General features: G+C 39.1%; 1 protein-coding gene across 4 annotated transcripts in view; it reads left to right on the top strand.

The window, feature by feature from the left end:
• The window catches only part of Ets65A (DNA-binding protein D-ETS-3), a 54,270-nt gene that overhangs the window by 13,914 nt on the left and 15,858 nt on the right, over positions 1-24,498 (top strand). For all 4 annotated transcript variants that reach the window (XM_029304620.2, XM_029304619.2, XM_029304621.2 and 1 more), the window contains one exon: positions 19,346-19,405. In XM_029304620.2, coding sequence (XP_029160453.1) covers positions 19,346-19,405 — 60 coding nt within the window. The remainder of the gene's footprint in view (positions 1-19,345; positions 19,406-24,498) is intronic.

The raw sequence follows: 24,498 nt of genomic DNA, 5'->3' as shown, positions 1-24,498 counted from the left end.
TAAAATTAAAATCTAAACTTTTTAAAATTTGCGTTCTTATATTTGCTATAGAAAAATAATGATCTAAAGCAATCATAAATTTCCGATTTATCTCAAATACTTATTTTCGTATATTTGAACATTTCAACTAATATATGACAATTCTCGTCTTTAACGAATACTCGCGAGAAATCGATCGTACTTTAATTCATACAAATAATTTTTAAGAACGTGCGACGCTCTCACAAGTGCAAATAAGAAATTAAATTGCCGCGTTGTTTCTTCATTCATCGATTTTAAATAAACACGGTTAGTACAATATATTGCAATTGATACAATAAATCATAGAGCATTTGCGCGTGCGAGATCTCTCTTTCACCCTCTTTCTCTCTCTCTCTCGTTTTGTATGCGTCGTTCAGGTCGATCGCGCACGGCCGATTCTGGGATATCTCCGCGGGGTTCCGTCTTTCTGCTCGCGCAGTTCTCCTACGGCTCGTTGCAGGCCCCGTGACTAATCATGATAGTTCCGCTCGGGAACGGCGGGGACACACGACTCTCAGTTCCGGTTCCGGCGCGTGCTGTCACCCCTCCTTTCGTTTCAGCGTCGACAGTCCTGGCTAAACCCCGTCAGGCACTGCTAGCGAGCCGCCCTCTCGCGCAATTATTGCGCTCCGCAACAAAGAGCCGGGTGGCTTCGAGAAGGGCCAGGCTGGCTCCTGCCGCTGCCTTATCTTCGCGACAGGGCTATTCGTTCGATTCTCTCCCGCTTCGCGAGCTCTTTCTGTCTTTTGTTCCTCCTCGACGTCCTCTCGAACGTGCTATATTTGACGATTCCATAACGCGTCGTTGTGCGCGAATATGATTGAAACTTTAATTAAGCCAGCGGCCGTGGAGAACTCTTTTGCGCGAGAATCAAGCGTCGCTTTCCTAACAATTTTCGATACTCAATTATCGCAATCAATGACGTTTCTATTTTTCAAGAATGTACAGAAAAATAAGGTAAAAAGCTCTTCCCGTTGCGTCGCACGAGAACGCTCAAACGCTCGAAATCCATTTCGACTGTTAAATGCAGCGCTTCCGCTCTCCCAGTCGGATCTTGGGAGCCCGACAGTTTAAGCCATTAAATTGGTTAAATTATCCAGTATCACACAATCGCATCGCGCATAGTTTCTCGACGATGTACGCAGCCTTGTAATTTACGCTGAAGTTGTATGTGCGCGGCAAACGAGCAGTTGGGCGGATTTCTTCCGGAATCTCTTTAGATTTTCGGATTTCCGCTTCGGAGTCTTTATTACAACACGCTGCTGTACATCGCATTCTCGCCCTTCCCCGATACTCTCGCGCGCTTCCAGCGTGTATTACCAGCACACGTCAAGGAGCACAGCGAGGTCGCTCGCCGGCCCCACGAACGGATCATTATTCATTCTCGCGCGACCTATGGCCCACCCAACCGACGTCGTGAAATAACCTCGTTAAGCCACTAACTGCCGCGGCTGGTCTGCTGAGAGAGCGTGCTAGCGGGAACGAGAAAGAGAGAGAGAGAGAGGAAGAATATATATTAAGAACGGTCGAAGAGCGTAAGAGCGAGACGAGACGACGATGTACGTAAAGTGCGAATATTATCGGAGAAATGGAAAAGGTGAGAAAGAGAGAGGAAAAAAAGAAGAAGAAGGGTGGAAAAAAAAAAGAGCGAGGGAGAAAGTTTTATCCCCCGCGTGACTCGGCGAAAACTCGAACGAGAGCGACCCGCCCTTGCAGGTTTATTATGCGATCGCGCAAGGATGCATGTGTGCAGCTCTACGTATATATTGAGAATAATTTCGTATGAATCCGGCCCTAGGTAGATCGTATTAAGCGATAAATTTTAATTCACGCCCGCGTGATCGCCCCGTGAGCGCTTTACATGCCGTGACGTTTTTTCTCATGTCCCGGTAGCGGACTTTGTTGATTGCGCGATAATTACGGGGTGAGAACCTATGTAACGACAATAAGACAGCGTTCGTGCTAAAGCTGAAACTACAGCCTAATTATGGGATTATTTCATGGGCGTTTGGAAAGCTTATTCTGTTGTATCTCTCCCTGGAAAGAGAGAGAGGAAATGTATCAAGTTCCTGATAATTTATCTTGTTAACTCTATGACTTACAAATTATGGTAACGCGGATAAAATTGTTAGTTTTTTCTATAATTTTTTTTTTGAACAATTAAATTCAGATTGGTATAAATATTAGTACAGTTCGCTATATCTCTTGTTGCAAAAACCTTATCGTGATAAAATTATGTCGACAAATGGTGAATACGCGAACGTTAACGATGATCGGTTAAGAGGATGATGGAAGCACACTGGATACAAGTGCAGCATCTTAGGCAAAATGGCCTAAATCAATAACAAAATGTCATCGATTAAATACGCACAAAATTGCTCCAAGTTACTTGAACCTCTGAATAGATGGCACTATATTACGAAATCATCCCTTATTTTAGTTTGCCTAAAATGTGGCAGATGTCTCGCGTGCTGTTTTCATCCCTCTGGTTGCGAAAGATATTTTATTTAGAGTTGCAAATGTCTATATATGAAGTATTTCCGTAATAAATATATTATAAATTGTCCTATATTACGATCATTTTAACAATTTTGCAAATGCTATATTTCGATAATATATATAAAATATAAATACCGTATAAGTAATAATATAAATCTCGGGTCTCAAAAATTATATTATATTCTAACAATTTATTATTCTAAACTGGATATTTATTTACATATCTTTTTGTACATATCTCTATATTTAAAAATGTTTTAATCATATAATCTATTTAATTATTTGTGTTTCAAAGAAGAAATTTTGATCTTTTATAGTCTCTGAATATTTATATATACATATTCCTTAGAACGTGTCAAATGTAATATTAATTTAGAAATTCAATTATATATAATTTTTATATATTATATATGATTACTTATTTTTTTACTCCTTTTAACTTTTAGTTATTAAATCCATGAATCATATATATTTTGTATTAATATCCGATTCATTATAAAGTTTCCGAAATATGTCAGTTATAATTATGCGCAAGAAATTAATAGTTACTAATCTCTCCTCGGATTTCCTGGAAGCACTCAGCGCTTCCTAGGAACGCGATAAAAGCTGCGACTGTGAGATTGGCCCTTAAAGCTTCGACGCTAAAGTTACCCCGTCACCTCCATTAGTTGGAAAAGAAACGGGCTCTTTAACCGCGCGACAAAGAGGTGAGGGTTGAGATCGTGTCGAGTGTGGTAGTGCGTGATCTGTTGCTTGCACGCTGCGGTGCACGCCGACAATATTGACTGGGAGCCAAGGAAAGCTAGAAAAAGGGTGAGGTGGACAACGAGGGGGGACCGACTGCCAAAAGACTCCCTTTTCCAATGCTCACTCCCCAGTCACTCCTTCATTGACGGAACATTAAGCACACACGATAACGCATGATTAACTAGCTAATGACTCTCTCTCTCTCTCTCTTTCGCTCTCGCTCGCCGCCGACGGGAAGAGCGCCCGTCGCTTTCTGCGACGTCATCGTGTCGTCACTTCCGAAGTAAAATAGATCTCTATTCCTTTCGACGAGCCATTGACATCGTTAATCGATGGGCTGACAATTCGTAGCTGACAAATTTCGCTTAACAAGTTATTTGACAGTTGTCAAAATAACTTTGAAGAATCTACTGGTACTTCTAATTTTATAAAAGATACACGTATGCAAAGGATGAAAAAGTGTCTCTCTTATAAATTTGTATTGCACAGACGAATCGTGTTACAAAATGATTTATGGACAAGACAAAAAATACAGAGCATTCTCTATTTCAATTTAAACGTGACATATTTTTCTAGTTTGCAGTTTTCGGCAAAAGTACATGGAAAGAATTTTCTCTTAGAATATGGTATTGGAAGAAATCTTATAAGAGTTTCTCTAGTTAATATTTACCAGATAAAAAATATTAATGTACATAGTAAAATTAATCGAACATATTTTATATCTTATTGTGATAGATATTAATATTTTTGTGGTAAATATTATTTAGAGAAACTCTTATAAAATTCTTTCAATATTATATATTAGATTACCATGATTGTCAGAGTAAATTCTAAGAGAAGATTCTTTCTACGTAGAATCTTTCGAAATACATTGCAATAAATTAATTTTTATTTTAAATTGATTAATGTAAAACTAAGCACCGACGTAAATATTGTTCGATGTCTATGGTTATATATGAGAGAGGGAACAGCTCTGCGACCAACATTTTTTCGCTGTCAAAAGTTGCGACTGTTACATATGACTGTTACACGTTGCAGATACGTACAACTGATTGAAAATCGCGAACCGTGAACCCTGATAAAATCTGGGATAAAACTTTACACTACGTCGTATGCATTAGTTATGAAGCAGAGTCACCGCGTGTTATATGCAGTCATTACAGCTGCCATGATTAATTCTTCGCGAGGGTGCAACTAATTATCATAAATTTTATTGCTACTAATACTACTTTAATACTGTCTCTTATAATTTGTGACTAAAGTAATCACGAAGTTTATCACTTAACATTTTGATAAAAATGTTACAGTTGTGATACTTCATTCTTAACATATTATGTAACATATTTCTCATGTATGGGATTTAATAAAATTTACAATAAAATGTAATTTTAATCAACAGTGACAAATTTTCAATAATAACATAAAAAGGTAGGTATTTCTTTTTTATGGAAAATCTATGTCTGACGTAAAAAAAATAAGCTATTGTTCATTGCAAAATAAAATTAAGCAAAATCAATTTTTAAGAATTTGGAGTACAGTTCAAAATTGCATAGAGATATTGTTAGGACACATATTACATAAATTTATCTAAATGAAACAGAAAGCAAGGCAATGCGACATAAATTCTTCTAATAAGAAACGTAATGAAAGAAATAGAAATAATATTGTTTTAAATCGTGTTTGTTAAGGAAAGCATGTAAATTACGAATTGCATAAAATTGTCAACAGTTTTCGCAAATATAGAGTTAAAAAGAATTCAGACAAATTACACAGACATGATTATTCAAATTGGCAATCTTTAGAAACTTTAAACTATCTTTAAATTATCTGAACAGCATCACGATGTAACTAAGTTTATTATTAAGTAAAGGGATATTCTGAAGCGGGAGATTGCACGGTTCACGGTTATATCGAATCCATGAAAAATATTCTGGAGAACACGAAGAAACCTGGATTTACGCGCGTTACGTTATAGACGTGTCATGTTAAATTATTGAAAAGCGAGAGAGCGGGTTTGGATATATGTTCGCGATTGCCGGCCATGTAAGAACGCGTGACGATGCGAATCGAGGGACAAGGAGAAGAGGACGACATAAGAAAGAGAGAGAGAGAGAGGAAAGGGCGATTACACAACTGCCGTGAGTGCGAGGACGACGAGACGACCGGTGTTTGTGGCGTCCGCCGCCGCTCCGGCTGCCGACAAAAAGGCGAGAGAATTTCCTGAAATCCTTTCTGAGGGTCTGATTGCCATCATTATCGTGGAGTGGGTAGGAGTAGCAACGCGGGGTGGATAGGGTGCCTCTACGGGGGATGGGTTTCGTTCGGGTTGGATGTGGAGGATGAGAATGGTTAGGAGTGGAAACCTCCCCCGTTTGCTCCCTCTCTCTCTACTCGACTCGGGAGTAGAGGACAATCAGTGGTATTCAGCGCGAGCTGAGAACTGGAAGATCAGAGAAGCCGGGTTGGAAGGACGACGGCAACCACGACGAGACGACAAGCGCGATTCTCTCTACGTTCTCTCCCCGTGCACGGGATCGATCGACCACCGACACCCGGTTCGACGTAACACCCGCCGTTCCTGGCCACCGGAAGCTGCCGAACTGTGGCAGTCGAACTGCGGCGCGCTCCTCTGGGCTTCTCTGCGGATCGAATTCCGCCGTCCAGTCAGAGAGGCGTTAACGGCATATTGCGTCCTTTTTATATTCTTTCGATGCTTATAAGCAGGATAATTAATATCTGGACTTTAATTATCTAAAAATTGTAGACTAAAGAGAAGAAATGAGGATCTTCTTATATGGTATAATATTCGAAGCATTGCGTTAATATGAATTAAAAATTATTTGGATAATATTAAAAAATTGAATTAATATACGATAATACTTTGAAATGAGATTAATATTCGCAGTGTTTATTTAAGATATGCAAGTCTGTGATCATATACTTTTGATACAAATTCAAATGTATTCACATAAGCACCACAGAATAAAACGATCGATTGGTATAAGTAACTTTGACATCGCGAAAAAGAAATATTTCGCTGCATATTACTTTGCGGCGCGCGTTGCTTTAACCCAAAATTTATTCACGCTTTTACCAGATGCGCGGTTCGCGTAATTGTTGCGTAAGGGCGAAATAATTTCGGATCCAGAGAGCGCGCGCGCGCGCACGTGCACTCGCGTAACGAGGCGACATAATTGTCGCAGCTGTGACGCGCGACGTCGCGCGGAGAAAAGAAACGTCCACGAGAATAAATAGCACGCGAAATGCAACCGGTACCGCGATATATTCCAAGAAAGAAAACCATGACCTCGGTTCGCCAATTTCTTCGACCTTCCTGCTTCATCCCACTCACCTTCCAGAAGAGACCCTTTCCTACCCTGTAAGCGGATCAAAGCGAGATAGCCGAGTAACAATACCAAGTTGCAAGTTGGCAAGCCGAGTTCTCTCTCTCTCTCTCTCTCTCGCATACGTGAACCACACGCGCGTATTCGCGGTGTGTGGTGTGGCACGGTGCGGCGCGATGTGGCCTCGGCTCGACTCGATTCGCGTGGCGGCGGCGGCTGATCGATGCGTCGCCATGACGACGCTTCCGCCGCCAGTCATCCAGCTACCTCCGCACTACCCCTCTTTCTCGACCTCTTCCTCACCCCCTTCGCCGCCGCAGCACCCCCCGATGTGGGGTGGGCGGACGGGGTGCCCACTCATCGCGCCCGTTTGTTACCAGCAGCATCGTGATCGTCAGCCATACCATGATCCTCTCTCCGCGGTTCGGTTTCGAGAGGTATATCACGACGAGGTCGTCGACGTTACACGCGACATCCTCCGATCCTAATCGACGCCTTCCTGAGACACATTGTCCGAGATCTCCCGCCTTGATCTAGCCAATCCTCCGTATATATTCGGAAAACTACCGATTTCCACCGATTTCTATCGTGATACATATACTTTCTTTTACGAACCATACCCATCATCCGAGACGACAAATTCAGTTCTCTGCTTCAGCGTGGTTCGCGAAAAGTTTCGCTAACAATATACGTGCGATCACAATGGTAGTCGTACTCTAGCAATGTTACTCGAGTCAAAGATTCGCGATCAAATGCTTTTCTTCGAGCGTTACAATAGAGATGAAATAATGCATTTCTTTGTTTGTTTGTTGGAAGTTAAATAATCTAAAATCATAATTCCCTATAATTCATAGAATTATCATCTCGAGCAATATCTTCTTGGATTAACAATTCTCGCGATTATTTTTCAAGTATTAATTTTATCATTAAGAGATTATAATCTCAATTATCGCTCTACCATATATATATATAGCATATCTTGATTCATCGCCATTAATTGCATCAACAAATTAAACGAAAACAGCGAACTCATTCACGGTGAATTCAACAGACTGTCTAACGGACTATATCAATCGAGCTTGCTCTCGCAATCGGAGAACGAATTAATTATACCAGCCGGTGGACGCGATCTCCGAATAGTGAGATAGGCATTTTTTAATTTTAATCCCGGATGACCCCGAGGTGGTCCACGGCGCGTTATCAGCGCCGCATTCGTCATCCCGCGGCGGGAAAATATGCTCGCGTTGGGTGCGCGCAAGCACGCCGATGTAAATAATCGTTTATTGATTAACTGTTTGACTGCGCAAGTCGAGTTAACTATGGCTAATCTCTGATTTGTAACGCCTCCCCAACTCTCTCGCGCGCCGCCGAGGGTGGTTTTGCGTTGGATGACGCGGGGGTGGTGGAGGGTGGGGGGGGGGGTGAGAGGAAGGGGAACGCGAAACGGAGGGATATGGCTAGAGGCCTCGTTGGTCGAGGGTAGAAACGGAGAAAGGGGGATAGTATTCCCCCTCGGCACGTAGTTTTCGCCTCTGCAACCCTCCTAGCGCTAACACGGAATTAATATCTCGCGAGTTAACACCCTCCCCCCCCGTCGCCCCTTTTCATCCCCCTCGACGGCTCCGAAACGGAAATGAGCGCGCGGATGCCTCCGCTCGCTCTCGGTTCTCCGCTTCGCTCGTCTTTTCCCTCGCACACCGGCTCTCTCGTTTTCCTCCACCTATATACGTTCCTCTCTTGCGGTCCCATTCCAGCTTCTGTCTCCTCTTCGAGCTTGCATCCTCCTCGTGTCTCTCTTCCGCCCTACGTTCAGCTTCTGGCATTCTCACCGACGCAACACGTCAGAACTTCCGGGGCCGGTTTATCCGTCAGATACTTTTGCAGGCATTAACTAAGCCTAGGGGCTGGGAAAATGTATAGGAGCCACAAAAAGATACTTGGCGAAGTCAAAAGTTAAGGATTGTTTTAATGGAATGTCTCTGCGAGACACGTAACGTTATATGCCAGCTAGACTATTGCGACAAGTTGTCTCGTCGTACAAATATGTGATGAATCTCATCAAAATTACAAAAGTATTAATCAATGTTAATCAGAAAAAACGAATGCTATATTAATTCTGTTGGATTGTTGTACCACGAAATAAATTCCGAGATTTGTTGCTTGATTAAATGTTGAAGTATTAGTTGCACAATTTTTTTCAAGGTACCTATTTTTATATGGAAAATTATAACAAATCTTAAATGGAAAGAAGAGTGCAATGTATAAAATTAATAAAAATATAATATTTTGTAGCTCATATACATATATAATATGTCAAGATGTTAGATTTGTGGAAAATGAATCCTCCGAGAGCGAGGGATGGCTGACGACTTTTAAATAGCCCTGTATAAACTTGGCGAAATCTAATCTGTTTCTTTTTCTTCCCTTCTTTCTCTCTTCCCAATGCTGAGACGCGTCGGAACGCGATAATTATTTTTTAAGCCGAATCCGGCGGCGCTTCCGCCTCGTCCTGTCGCGCATTCCGCTTCCTCTCGCTTTTAAACGCGACGTATGGCATGGCATAGCGCAACGCAAAGTTAAAGCAACACTATTCGCCGAGACTGGATAGGTTAACATATGCATCGTTAATCACGAGTGCACTGTAATTTTGAATTTTATAATATTTTAAAATTAAATTTTGTACATATTTTTTTCGAAATAATCATATATTTATGTCTTTCGTTTTGAATAGACATATTATTTAGTAGCTTCACAAAGATATAAAAGAGAAGATTTCTTTACATCTTCTCTTCAAAAATTTCAAGACATCTCAAGTTATAATGAAGAAAAAAATTTTAGAATTCCCTTCGCGCGTATAAAAAGGGGTGAAAGGGGTTTTCTGTTGTATAAATAAAAGAAGCAATGTGTATCATTGTATAACAAAATAGAAAGATTATCATATATTTATGTCTTTGGTTTTGAATAGACATATTATTTAGCAGCTTCACAAAGAGATAAAAGAGAAGATTTCTTTACATCTTCTCTTCAAAAATTTCAAGACATCTCAAGTTATAATGAAGAAAAAAATTTTAGAATTCCCTTCGCGCGTATCAAAAGGGGTGAAAGGGGTTTTCTGTTGTATAAATAAACGAAGCAATGTGTATCATTGTATAACAAAATAGAAAGATTATCGAGCATTTTAAAGAAACGGAAAGACTATATTGTCCTTCTTTTTTTACTTTAATTGAATCGAATGGGAATCTCTATAATAAAAAGATCCTACGACCGAGTCGTTGAATTCACAACAAGGATCGCAACGGAGCGGACAGAAACGGACATCCGGTAGACACGAACAAAAGTACAGGAGTTTGGTTAGTTCGGAACCGCGCCACGTCGGCTAGAGATATGCAAATTTGCAAATAATTAGGCCGAAGATATGATGCGTGCGCTAACGGCTCGGGGATGCATAAGCACTTGGGTCTTTGTTTGAGCCCGCGATTGCGTTCTTGCGTAACGTAATTGATGGCCTTCGCTTCTACGCGACCCACGCAAGCAACCCCTTGTACCGCTATTAGCGCGAATCCATAGTCATAAAATTAGAAAATAAATTTAAATGTACAAACACAAGATGAATCAATGATCTAATGATTAAGCAGATCTATTAGTTTAGGTACGTAAAACACTTCTGAACTGTTAAGTATTAACAAACATTTTAATAATTTTCATAGCTCTTTATTGTCTAAAAATTTATCTCAAATCTGTTCAGAGAAGTATGTGTATTTTTTTTTAATTTTCATCGATATACGTATAATTAAAAAACACGAGCTTCGTCAAAATAAGACAATAAAATAATTTGCGACGCTTATATTTCTTTTTTCATGATTATTTAATCGAAACGACTGTTACACCGTCGTTCGTTTGAATACGACAAATAAGGAATACGGTTATCTATTGAAAGCAGATTTCGTGTCGATGTATGGCTTTGTACCACTGCCGCGTGCAGACCAGTAAACATGCTACAGGAAAGCGTTTGCCAGTGCATTGGACTTTAAAATGCTACGCAAAGAATCTCTGTGAAGAATCACTCAGGCCACTTGTCGAGATCCATGCCGAGATATCAGCTAGAATCCGCTCGCAACATTACGTTCCGATTATTTAGTTTATCATTTATAATGCCAATCTGTCCTAATTTTTAAGCAAAATTGACGATGCTTCGTTGCTTGAGAAACATTGATTTTCGCTAAGAAAAGATTGAATTTTAAGTTGATTTTATAGAACCTATTGTTCAAAGAATATTTGATTTTTTTCCAAGATGTGTTTTTTCTGCATATTATTAAAATCTATTTATATTAAGGAATACTACATTTTTCGTGCGAAAAAAAGAAATTTATTGTGCCTATATTATATATCATTGTTACGTGTGGAGATAAAAAAATTAGCGTGAAAATGGAAGTGCAAAATGATAAAAACGGATGCAACGCATTACGCATTCGTTAGTGCATTTAGAAGAAAACTTGACTGCGTAAAGCTATAAACAACCCTGATGTATGTTATGATGTTACATGAACATTGTTCTACTGTAACACGTACATGTATATATGACGGATGTAAAATACTAATGTTTCTTTTTCAAACGCATATACTATATGTATAAAACGGACGTGGCGCTATTTTCCCAACCATTTTTGCGTACATTTTCCTAACTTTGTCTCATCTTTATATACATATATATATATAAGTATATACACGTGTATCACTTGCACATATATATGTATACACTTGCAACCTGACATTAGAGATCGGATATCGTTTCCCGCGAGACGTCGTCTACGAGACGATTTCGTCCTAACTATAGAGTTATCAACACCATGTGTCGAGTTATCGGTACACCAAAACGACACCGATCCCGAGCATAACACACATGTATGTCGACTAGGCGGCTGCCATCCTACTATCTGTGTCCCACCGGGCGGTTCGAGCATATTGTACAAATTGAATGCGAGGAATTATCTGTCAAGAGTGAAAAAGAGAGAGCGAGAACGGCAGGAGAGGAGATATGTATCATCGCGCACTTAAGCGACCCCCAAACGTAACAAAGTGACACGGTTCTTATCGTGTTATGGACCGAGAAAAGGGCGAAGGAAGAAGAGAAAAGAGAAGAAGGGAGAGAGGCAACGCATGCGCTGTACTAAAAAGAGAATGCGCAGCGCTAAAAACGAAGGGGCGGAAAGAGAGAGCGAGAAGAAGTGTCCCTGCTGCGACGGGGTGTATAACTGACTCTCCCTTGCGTCGTTCCATACCCTACCTCGCAGCTATGCGTCTGTCTCGCGTATACAATAGTCCGACGGACCGTCATGTTTCATGCCGCGTACAACGATACACGCTATACGCACCAACACCACTCGCGTTCGCGTCCGAGTGCCGCGAGTGGGCTCTCCGCTATCCCGCCGTATCTCGAGATAATGCGGAGGCTGAAGAGGGTTGCGAAGCGAGGCACGCGGCCAGCGCCCAAGTGCCTCCTCAAGACCCGATCGACGATAGCACTCGTCTCTGAAAGCTCGAACCGGGCTTCTCTCTACCGCTCGTCTAATTGAGCTAATCGCCGTGGCCGTACTAATGCTTGCCGGAGTATTTCGTCCGTTTTCGAAAGCACAAGGATTTTATTAGTATCTTTCTTCTTTACTTTGTAGATATTTGTCTTTTTTACCACGTAAATACCATCATTTCTTCCATGTTCTTCAATATTCCTATTACGATTTCTACAGTTTTCAAATATTGTCGTGGTGATAGTATTGATAATACTTTACATCACTAAGTTTTTGATATGAAATTTTTGGTTGTTTTTCTCCTAAATTTTTAAGATTTTTGAAGGAAAATTAAAAGACTTGAAAAAAATTGAAAAATTTATTGAAATTAATGAAGACTCTACTTTGATTAATAATATTATTTTCGAACTATGTAATATTTTGTTTTAACTTTACTTGACAAATCTCCTAAAATCCATACAATGAACGCTTCAATAAGAGATAATATTCTTTTATCAATATATATTTTTTTTATATATGTATACTCGTAAATAGAAAGTTGATAAGAAAGTAACTTTGCTATATTTCCACAGAGATATCGCATATACATACCTACATAAAAATAAGCTAGATGAAATTAGTAAATTAGATTTGTGCAGACATATTTTTCAATTCATTAAAAGTTTATGTTTTCTTATCGAAGTTATGATTGTACATCAACATTTTCAAATAAGAGCTTTAAATTCCCGATTATTAAAACACTCTCATCATAAGCGATTCGTAGTGCGATTCATTCACGAGGAAGGTACGCGGTAAAGCAGCGTCGGACACGACGTGAATAGGGGGTGGCCCGTCGGGGGTGGCCGAGGCAGAAAAACGACGACGAACCCCTCGGCGCATTTTAACCCCCGGCATGTCGCGCGCTCGCGGGTACTCGAGAGTGATCGCGCGTTAAACGCGCCGCCGGGCGCACGCGGTCGCGTGTCGTGCGCGTGCCCTCTTATCGGAGGGAAGGGGTGCTCGCTCTCGAAACGACGTACGCGGCGGACGTTCACGAAAGAGAGAGACACGGGGTACCCCGGTGGACCCCGTAAGCGTATGCGTGTGCGTGACGAGCTGCGGAACGAACGTATACGCGTGGTAGTTGATAACCTCCTGGGCCTCCTCCGCACGACGGGGAAATATCGCACACGAATCAGCGTGAATCACAGTTATAACAGTAAATGACTCCCATCGATGTGTCCGGACACGCTAGCCATTTTCAGTCTTTAACGATCACGTCCTTCTCCTCATTGATCTCGTTCGACACTTTTCCCGTAGACCGGATTTTGTGGAGAACGCAATATGTTACAATATATGTTTCTCTTATTGCATGTTGGGTCTGTCTCTCAAAATAATTGGAGTACATATTTAGTCTACTATATATATATATATATATATATATATACATTATCCCATTTATTTTTTTGTATAAATAATAATAAAATTATTAAAAATGGATATTATATGCGGATATTATTATATACTTTTTATTTCACGTCGCATCAAACTCGTTCGTTTTTACTTAAATCGTTAAGCTGTGGTATTTGTGTATATGATAGAACATCTTTTATTGTAATTTATACAATATAATAAAAAAAAGTAATATTATTGAATGGAGAAACATTGATTTGAAAATATATTCTTATAACAGAAAACAGGATGGTTCGCATGTATTTGTATGCAACATAAAGCTTCTTCGTCTTCGGAATAATAGTAATGATAAATAATTCATTAAGACAACCTCGTATTTTTTCATGGGCTAAAGCAAATTTTAAGTAAATATATATATATATATATATCTCCAAATAATTGAAATACATATTGAGTTTACTATATATAAATACATTATAACCCATTCATTTTCTGTATAAATAATAATAATAGTTAAAAAATGGATATTATATGTGGACATTATTGCTTTTTATTTCACGTCGCATCAAACTCATTCATTTCTACTTAAATCGTTAAGCTATGTTATTTTTATATGATAGAATATCTTTTAATGTAATTTATACAATATAACCAACTATAAAGTGTGAATGCATTAAATGGAGAAACATTAATTTGAAAATATTCTCCAAATATGAAATTGCAAATTAAATTACACATTAAAACCGGACACGTATAACAGAAAACAGGATGGTTCGCATGCAATTGTATGCGACGTAAAGCTTCTTCGTCATCAGAATAATAATAATGATAAATAGTTAATTAAGACAGCCTCATATTTTTTCATGGAATAAAGCAGATTTTATGTAAATAATGTTACCGTTTTCAGTACTTGAGATATAATTATAACGAAATGTAAATTTAAATGTCGCGCTGAAATAACAAGATCGTCGTGTAATTTAGTAACTGAAAATGGCCAGGGCGTACATTCGCGTAATTATTATAATTTGACGATGAAATCATTCGTCGCGTTGAATAGTCTTCATTGACAAGCAGAAGCTGTGTCTATTGATTATTTGAGGGCATTGCACGCTAAAATGCAATTGTATAGAGTTCCATGAAAGAGGGAAGGGAAAACGAAATTCGGGAAAATAACGATTTAAATCGAGGCAACGGTTTTACATTATTTTTCGTTATTTCATGTTTTTAGAAAATAGACATTTGAAAATTATTCGAAATTATTCGAACGGAAAATTTTATCGATAAATTCGGATGTATTTTAAAACCTCGAAGATATGAGAAAAATTAGTTTCCGTATGGTCATATGGAAAATTATTGATAGTAGTAAAGTAATCTAGCTTGAAGTTTCTCCTATCTTGCTGTACTTAAAAAATGTGAATAAGATATATCTTATCTTTAGAAATATATGAGAGAAAAATAAATGTAAAAAATAACATACGTCAAAAATATTTCCTGCATTAGATTTCGATTAGTATACCAAAAATAATCTTTCTTGTAAAGAGAGATTTTATTTCGAGTAAAACGTATAAAAAAATTAATGCAGACTAATTAATTTTTTGAAAACAAGTTAAGAATTTCGAGATTATTTCTAGCAGAGTAAAACCACAACGCTAATGCATACGAATCTTATTTCAAATATAATAAAATATAGAATATTCGTAAATCATTTCGAGAAAGAAGAAAGAGAGGGAAAAATGATTGAATCTTTATACAGATTAATTCGATTTCGGTAAAGAGATAGCTTGACTAAAAGCGACAGATTGAACAGATTCCGACTCTTGAGGTATCGTCACCGGGACATAGCTAGCTCCTGCCGGCGCGGCGACACGCCGGCGTATAAGGAAGAACAGGGTTCTCGCGAGAGAGAGAGAGAGAGAGAGAGAGCGCGCGTTACCGCAGAGGGTTTGTTCCCGGAAGGGAACCGGTGGCACGTCGTTACCGGGGCAAACTACGCCGTCGACAAGCGCCGGTCGGTAAGTGCAGGAGGTCCGGTGCACGTCGGCCGTCCACCCCCGATCATCATCGTCGTCGTCGTCGTCGTCGTCGTCGTCGTCCTCGTCGTCGTCGTCCTCCTCGTCGTCGTCGTCGCCGGATGCTGCGATTCGGGGCACCACCACCGCTAGTGGTCTCCCGCCATGCCTCGTGGCACGCAGGCGCGCTTCCGCCCTTTCGTTCGCGTGGGTGTTGATCTCCTCCGCAAGCCCGGCCTTCGCGCCTCGACGCTGAACCAACCCCCGCGCGACCTCGGCGCCCTTCAGGGGCGGAAACCTCGCCTCCGCTGGCCCTCCGATCGGCGTCCCATCTAACCCCCTTCCTCGACAACGTCGTCGTCCGTCTCGGCAGTATCGCTCGGAACGGGTCGGCAAGATGATCGGCGCCCTTAACGGCGCGCAGTCCACGTATATAGTTTATCGCTCGTGCAGACGACGACCATCGGCGAGACGAGGGTAATAATAATACGCGGCGTTCCATCCCTCGTCGTTCGAGACTGAGACGTTTTCGTTTCCGAGATATGACCACGTTTCTTGCCGCGTCGTCGTCGCGCCTCGTGCCGCACCAGCTAATCCGAAAGTCGACGACGGTGCCGCGATAAGGGCGGCAGCTGGATCGCGTGGACCACCGTAACGCATCGGACGTGTAACAGCTGGAGCGAGGGGAGGGGAGGGGAGCATCGTGTTCGCGGACACCGCGCGATGCTGGACCTCAAGAGCAGCGGTACCACCGCGGCGGAGCTACCACGTACCACGGCGTTCACCAATCTATCGATGCTCTTCGCCGGTACGTCTTGTTCTGTTCATCATCTGTGCTCGCGTTCACGCGTCTCCGTTTACGTTCGCTTGTGCCCGTACAATTTTCTAATATAGGGTGTCAAATGTGTTCAGTCAAGTGTGCTTGAATATCGATCGATTCGTGTTCCCACGCGTGTCCTTACCTGGTACCACCTGCGAATTTTTTTCACCCTCGGAATGTGTCGGTCGCGAACTATACGTATGCGTGATTCTGAAAATCTTTTCGTGCACTCGAATAATGAGAAATAGAAAGGATCTTTTATGATCCTTAGATTTTATATGCTATACGAATCTAATTTTTTTTATGTGGAAAATAGGGATCTATGTCATTTAATTATGCAAACATATTTTCAGAAGCAGGTGCAAGGGTTTAATTTAATCAGACACAGGAAAAAGCTGGTAATATACTACAATTTATGCGTGGATCGATGATAAACGCGCGTGTCTCTGGGTACTTGTCCGCGATAGATATGAGTCTTAATCCTTTGTACGACAAGAAATTGATTTTGAAATATATATTTTAAACAATTAGTTTACTGTTCTATCAAGAAGTAATTTAAGAATCTAATATGTGTTTAGTTTAAAAAGCTTTTACTTTTATTTCATCCACAAAAGTATTATTTATCAAGCATTGTTAATTTAAAGAATTAAATATTTTTGTCGAATCCTTTAAATATAATAATCGATTGCTGTAAAATAATATAAAAACCATTATAAGGAACGAAAACTGATATGCGATATAGAGCTAATGATAGTTATGATAGTTTAATGTCGTAAAACGATTATCAGTGATAACGTGGCTCATGTGAGTGTAAGAGAAAAACAACCATTGATTAATTATTCTAAGGCAATTATAAAAAAATATACTGTTACAATGAAATTTCGTATAAGATCGATATGTTTACGTATATTTTTATTATGTAAAATACTTTAATTTTTATTCTGTGCATTTGCGTCTTCCAAATTTCTTTTAATCATAAATCATGGTTGTGTTGAAAGAATGAATTTATAAATAAAAATATTTATCTTGCATGCGTGCATATCAATTTCTTTACTATATATATTAACACTATCTTAACTTAATCGTTTTATGATTAGTATTAATTTTGAAATTTCGTATATAAGATCGATATGTTTACGTATATTTTTATTATGTAAAATACTTCAATTTTTATTCTGTGCATTTGCATCTTCCAAATTTCTTTTAATCATAAATCATGGTTGTGTTGAAAGAATGAATTTGTAAATAAAAATATTTATCTTGCATGCGTGCATATCAATTTCTTTACTATATATATATCAACACTATCTTAACTTAATCGTTTTATGATTAGTATCAATTTTATTTGCAATCTTACTAGCAAATTCGTCGAAATTCTTGTACTTGTTAGGATTTTCCGATAAAACCCGTATCTTGTAACGTCGCGTTTCACGAAAATCCCAAGGAAAACCGACACGTATTACCGAATGATCGGCGCACCCCTCGGTACTCGAGAAAACGTGAAATCCGAGGCTCCATTAATGGACTCCGGGTCTCCAGATCAAATGAAGGGGGCAGTAAAGACGAAAGATCGAGGCGGGCGTACCGCAGGTCGTACTGTTTGCTCCGGAAAGTCGAAGTTTCTGCCGCGCGATGTGACGTACCTACGTATGTACACACGAGGGTCGACCCTCGTGCCAATAACTGCCAAATGAAAATATATCTGTTCGCAAACACGCTACTGACGATCGCGCGTACGGGAACTCTCGAGAGAACTCGTGTTGCTCACGGCGAATATATAACGTCGCCGTCGCTGCCGCGCGAACATCTCCCGTGCACACGTGTTACAAATAATTCCCTATTTGTCTAACTGACATTTGTCCATCTTGCTCGGATATTATTCGAGCGACCGTATCGGTCGATCGGTCGAATCATCGATCAAATATATTCGAAAGAGGGAAAAATTAAGGATAAAGATAGACTTTTTCAAGAAAATTAAAAAATATTTCGATTATAAAAAGAAGAATGTTTTTGTAACAATAAATCACATTTGAAGTATTTAATACAGTACAAGAAGAATCTTCTTTCGTAACGATAGAAATGTATTCATGCTTGTATTGAATTATTTGCACAGTTAATACAGAAGTAATTCGAAAATATTAATTTGTAATTTTATGACTCATTCTCAGATTTATCTGAGACAGTATATTTAATTATGTCAATGAATAAACAGAGGATTATATATATTATTTTAGGCATCTATTTTTCTAGTCTCGTTTTTCAACCATAAATTTTTTATAGAAATTGATGTGTAATTTAACTCATAAATACTATTTCATCTCTAATGCTTGCAGTTTATAAATTAACAGAATAAAAATAATATATGTTCAATTTTAAATAAGAGAAAATATGGACTGTTTATCACATACTCTGTATTTTTTTTGCCACTATCTGACACATATTCATCTGACATACATTTTTTAAAAAATATATATTTTATAAAATATTAAAACGCGCGATTAAGATTTTAACGCAGTAGTCGAAAACTTTGCAATTTTTAAGCGCAAAAAGCGTAGATATATATGCCGAGAATAGATTTAAAAAACGATAAAAGTATTCGCGCAAAATATATCGCGTTCATGGAAAAACTGCTGGAAGCGTTAAAGTGTCGTAAAGATTTCGTGAAGTATAGAAGAACCGCGTTTTTTCCTCGCCAGAGCCACCTCGAAACGCTTACGCTCGTCTGATCAGATATACTTTACGGCTTCTCGCGATTCCTCGAACCGATTAACCGGTAATTGCGGACGATATACGCTCCCGCTACCGACGTGACCTCAAAAAGTGTAATCGCGATTGGTCCGGCTGGATCACGAAGTACCTGCCGGTTGCGCGGATCGATAAGCGGTAGATTTCTAATGCGCGTGTTGCGGCAAATCGAGAATTTTGTATTTTCACCGATTGAAAGAGAGAGAAAGAGAAATAATCCAAAAATGATTTTTCGAATTTCAGATGCTGGCAGCTCTTACAAGGGAGGCTGGAGTCACGCCACGTCGCCGGCACCTGGTCAAGGTGAGTCTCATCTCTGAAGTTTATACTTTAGATATAAAGCTATTTTATATAGTATTTATATATGTAGTATCAAGAAAAAAAATATGTTTATCTGTACAAAAATCCCATCATTATTTTCTGTGAAAAACAAAAATGTAAATAAGCAGATAATATAGGAATTTAAACAATATCCATAGAATATTTAAAAAGAAATATGTGGTTCTATATAAAATATTTTGAAATACACCTCTTATTTCTTTCTCTTGAAAAAAAAAATCTTGATACTACTAATATAAAAATATTAAGCACAAAATATATAGTTTCTTTCTTCCACATTTTGTTATATCATCGCATTAGATTTCACCGAGAATTTCGTATTTTAACAAAACAATCTTTCAACCCCGTGTTAAATCGCCACCGACTGATAATAATAATAATCAATGGTTGGATCTTTCGTGTTTTTTTTCTTCAACTAAATTCCCATCATCGCAGATCGAGTGATCACCCAAGACGGTTCTCTAAAATTTCGCGACCCGTTTCGCTTGTCATGTATTGTGTTCCTCTCGCAAAAACTCCCTCTCTAAAAACCGAGTGGGGGTTTTCTTTCTCCTCGGTTCGCTAGACGCTACATATACGTAGAGGGTGGGTCGAGGCGCCGCTGGGTGCAACTTCACGCGTCGCGACGCCCCGTTCTTGTTCGGGCAAGCTTTGTGCGTGCAAACGCGTGGAAGATGCAAACGTGTGGGTGTCCGTGTGGATATCTGTGTGGGTATAGGTGGCGTCCCGGTGCTTTGTGGCGCGTTGAACCGCGGCCCCTTTGTCGTCGGCGGAGAGCGAATGAACGAAAGAGAGAGAGAGAGAGGGGGGTTGAGAGAGGGTGAGGTAGAGAGAGAGCAAACCCCGGAGGCTGTGTAGAGACGCCTGCCCACACGGTGGTAACGCCGAAGAGCAGACCCCACCCTGTGTGGACGCCAACACCGACGCTGGCACAATCATCTCGCGGAGATCACAGAACCCTGCCCGCGGGCATCTTTGTTATAAACGGCTTCTGGCCGCGCCAACCAGGTTACAACGACCGTGATGACGGTGTTCGAGATCACCTTCGCGTCGCGACAGGACGTTATAGGTCCCGCCTTCAAACGCGTGTGAATGCGTGTGAACATCGGTCTCCACCTTGCCCGTATTAATTCGAGATTGTATTCAGGATCCACGCAGCCTGCCGTGTCACATATCTCTTAGCACCAGGCTTTAAACGTAATTTCATGCAACATATATATGTATATGTAGCATTGTTATATGTGACAAACGTATAGCAGATTACAAATAGATTTAACCAGACGACTTTGCACTATAATCTTCAATTGTTATCTCTGAACGATATATTTTAAATTAAGAATGAATATTCTACAATAAGGTTCCGTAATTATTCTGGGAGATATTTTATATGGAGAAAAATTATGACAGACCTGTGCCGTTTATTATTCCTTTATGCTTTTAATTAAATTAGCTATCAATTTATCGGAAAACATGATCGAAAATCTTTTACCTATTATCTTTTACTATTATAACTTATAGGATAATGCGAAAATGAAATTTGGTCTCTCTTTGATCTTTATCTTGGAGCACTTTATCTCAAAGTTTGATGAAATTATTTGAAAATGTGTAAAATTGATAATAGAATTGTTTTAGTTGTATTATATAATATATTTAGAATTCTGCAAATTAAATTTGTTTTTGAAGAGATAAGATTTTCGTGGAGAGAAAAATGTTTAATTCTTTCCTCGCGTCCTCTGAAAGTTTAATTTTCAGGTGTTTCTCGCGACGTACGCACGAATCGTTTTAGCACACGGCGTGAGCCAGCTTCGGGGCATTTTCGAATAGCGTGCTCCAGCACCGTCCTCTGATCTTGACAGGCACGGGGGTTGCCTTTGACTCGGTTTGCGCTTTGCGCCGCGACGCGAAAGGGAGCGACATCGTCGTCACCACCGAGATTCATGAAATTACTTGACGTGACGCGCGTTGACCCGAGGGCACTTTGCGGTTCTCCAGACCGCATGAAATTGAAATTACAAGCTTGTCTCTTCCTACAGTAGCTCAGATTAGACCGTATATTTTTTCGATAAATAGATTACAAAGAATAGAAGAAGTTAAGAGTTCGCGAGTCATCTAAATGTCTATTTATGGTAAATGATATTACGTATACATATGTATGTGAAAATATATTTAACTCATAAGTTTTTATTTTATCGATATTCGTCAAGATATAAAATTTTTGTCAAAACAAATAATTTCATTTCAAATACTTGACATTTAAATAATATTTTTTTTATATTGTATATTCACAGAGCTAGTTAAAGTATATAGCTTTAAATTATTTTAACTTTGAGAAATATATTTGATATAATATATGTGTATTATATGAACTCTTTAATCCCTGCTATCTAAAAATGTTATAAAAATGCTTTAAAAAAATTTTATACGAAAATAGCTATTAATAATAAGACTATGTGAGAAAATCGAAGAAATGTAAATTTGTTCTCTAAACCATGCGTTCTAATGCAAATTATTTCCTCGTTTATGCTCGCGATATTCCAACATCCGTAATATCCTGCAAGGACAATGATGAACTGACACCCGTGAATTAACACATTAGAGATATATCTGCGGAACCGGGTAATTCGAGTATGCCCATTAATGTTGTTCGCGTGCTTGATGACCCAAAGTTGTTTCATGTTTCGAAGCAGGTCATGTTCATATAACCTTTTCGTACCAAAATGCACATCAAAATGTTATACTATTCCACGCGATTCGATTAAAAGTCAAAGTAGTTTAAAAAAAATTTTCTCGTCTGAATTACTCACTTTAGAAGATTTAATTATCCTTAATAACGCCTTCACAGACGTTATCAATTTAAACTTTTGCAGTATTTGAGCAAATTTCTTAATGATAACATCTAAATGCGACTCACTATATTTGATTTATGCTATATCTTGGCATAAAAAGTCTCGCGTCGGGCGTCAGGTCAATTGAATTCTAATGATTTTTCTTCTATTTCATAGAGAAAAAAATGACAGATTAATGTTGTATAATCGAAAATCCTTAAATTTTAATTTAAATTCTTAAATTTGACTCTTATATTTTCTTGAAAGAGATAACGCTAAATATCGCTAAATTGTATCTGTGTCATTTCCTCTTACGCGAATGTTTAAACTCTTAAACGCAATAGAGATGATTACATAAGCTTAGCGTTATAAGCATTTTTCTTTATAATAAATAATGTAAAAAAATTACTTCGGTTACAATTCAACAAAAGCGCTTAGAAATTCATTTTAACGAGTGTAGCTCATTTTATTACGTGACAACTTATAAAAAAAGTATAAAGCAGGTTGATTCGAGAGATTTCGAGATCGTTGTGGGGCGCGCTCGCGCATCAAGAGATGTCACGTCGCATTTATCGACCACCAAGCAGGGTGGTTTCAGCGATCTGCCCACTGGTCAGGAAAAGCGACTTTAAGACGACTGGTAGAACAATAAAAGCACTCTCTCTTTCTCCTCCCACCTACTCCGTTGTTGCCCTTCTGTTCCCCAGTGTGCCTCGCGTGACTTTCTGACCTGAGTCGATCGACTTTCGACCCCCTGCGTTACGTGTATGTGTCTGAGGGCAACCCTATGATAATTACGTACTCCCGAGCGGCGCGTGCCTTGGCAATTCGCTCACGCGCCCGATCGCGTATGGCGTGACTATCCTCGACACCATAGGTATAGGTAACTATCTCCCCTTCGTCCCGATCTGAATTTGCCTCCCTTAAAATATGTACGGAGTGATTGACGCTAGAACGTAAAATCAGGAGATATCCCAATAATGCAAAGTTCAAAATATCTCTACAGATTATCTAATCTTTCCGGCTCTTCAGTCTTTTTTTTTTAGAAATTTGATGAGTTAAATTTGAAAATCTTTTCAAGGAATTATTTCGAAACGCCATAACACGTAGTGAAAATTAAAACATTGTACGATTTGAAAAAAAATATATTGACACTGTTAACATCTCGGTCACAAATCTAATAACTTTATTTTGTATAAATAGATTATTAATTGATTTTTCATAAGTCTTAATTCGATAATTGGGTGATCTGTTAAATAAATTATATTTTATGCAATTTTAATAAAGGCTCGCAAATTTATATTCTGAAATATATTACATCCTATCTTTGGAAATTAATAGATTATTCTTGATTATATCGCGAGAATAATTAATTTTTTATTAATGTATAGAAAACGTTTACGATTTTTATAGGAAACAAAATTAATTAATTACATATTGAAGTAATCGTCATGTCGATAAAATCAGGATTGGGAACTCGTTCGAGAATAAGCTTTGAATTCGTGAGAATTTCCGAATCATAGATTCTAAAACGTATCTATAGAGAGGGAGCGACCGGAACCCGGGCCAGGAAGAGCAGGCCACCGGATCTTGCTGGCACGGGTTCCGCTCGTCCATGGACCCCGCGGGGTCACGAGACCGAAGTCCTGGGGGACACGGATCGTAGGCAACAAGTCACTGGGAAACGGCGCGTGACCAGCGCATTCGCGCCGCCAGATTTACGACAAGAAAAATGAAGAAGGGTAAGCAGGGCTCTCTTTCTCTCTCCATTTCTCTCGGAAGACAACAGGGGTGTCGATCGGATATGATGCGATTCACATTTTAACGCTACTTGAAATATTCATTGAGCATTCGCGTCTTTTTCTATGTATATTTTTTTTAATATACAATATATACATAAAATATTATGATAGGATATATAAAATTGTAATTCAAAAAAATAATTAAATTATAACAGTGAGCATAAAAAATTAGAACAATTCAGTAAGATTCCGATATAAATTTGCAAGTGTACTTATAATAATAAGTTTGATAATAAAATAAAAAATTTTATATCTGATTGTTGATGTGGCTAATCGCGAGTCGTGATCTTTTCGCGTCTCGAAAAAATGCATCGATAGGCATACGCTGTCTTGGTCGGACTGTTATTCTTTCTTGGCATACAAGACCGGGTAAATTGGAATCGCACAGCAGAAACGTCCGTAGCATATTGCAGGGGTTGCGGGACACCGT

The sequence above is a fragment of the Nylanderia fulva genome, unplaced genomic scaffold (assembly GCF_048542155.1).
Source record: "Nylanderia fulva isolate GAGA-0341 unplaced genomic scaffold, ASM4854215v1 Scaffold13, whole genome shotgun sequence".
Taxonomy (NCBI): Eukaryota; Metazoa; Arthropoda; class Insecta; order Hymenoptera; family Formicidae; genus Nylanderia; species Nylanderia fulva.
The sequence above is the reverse complement of the archived record's forward strand: the minus strand, read 5'-3'. Positions and strand labels throughout refer to the sequence as shown.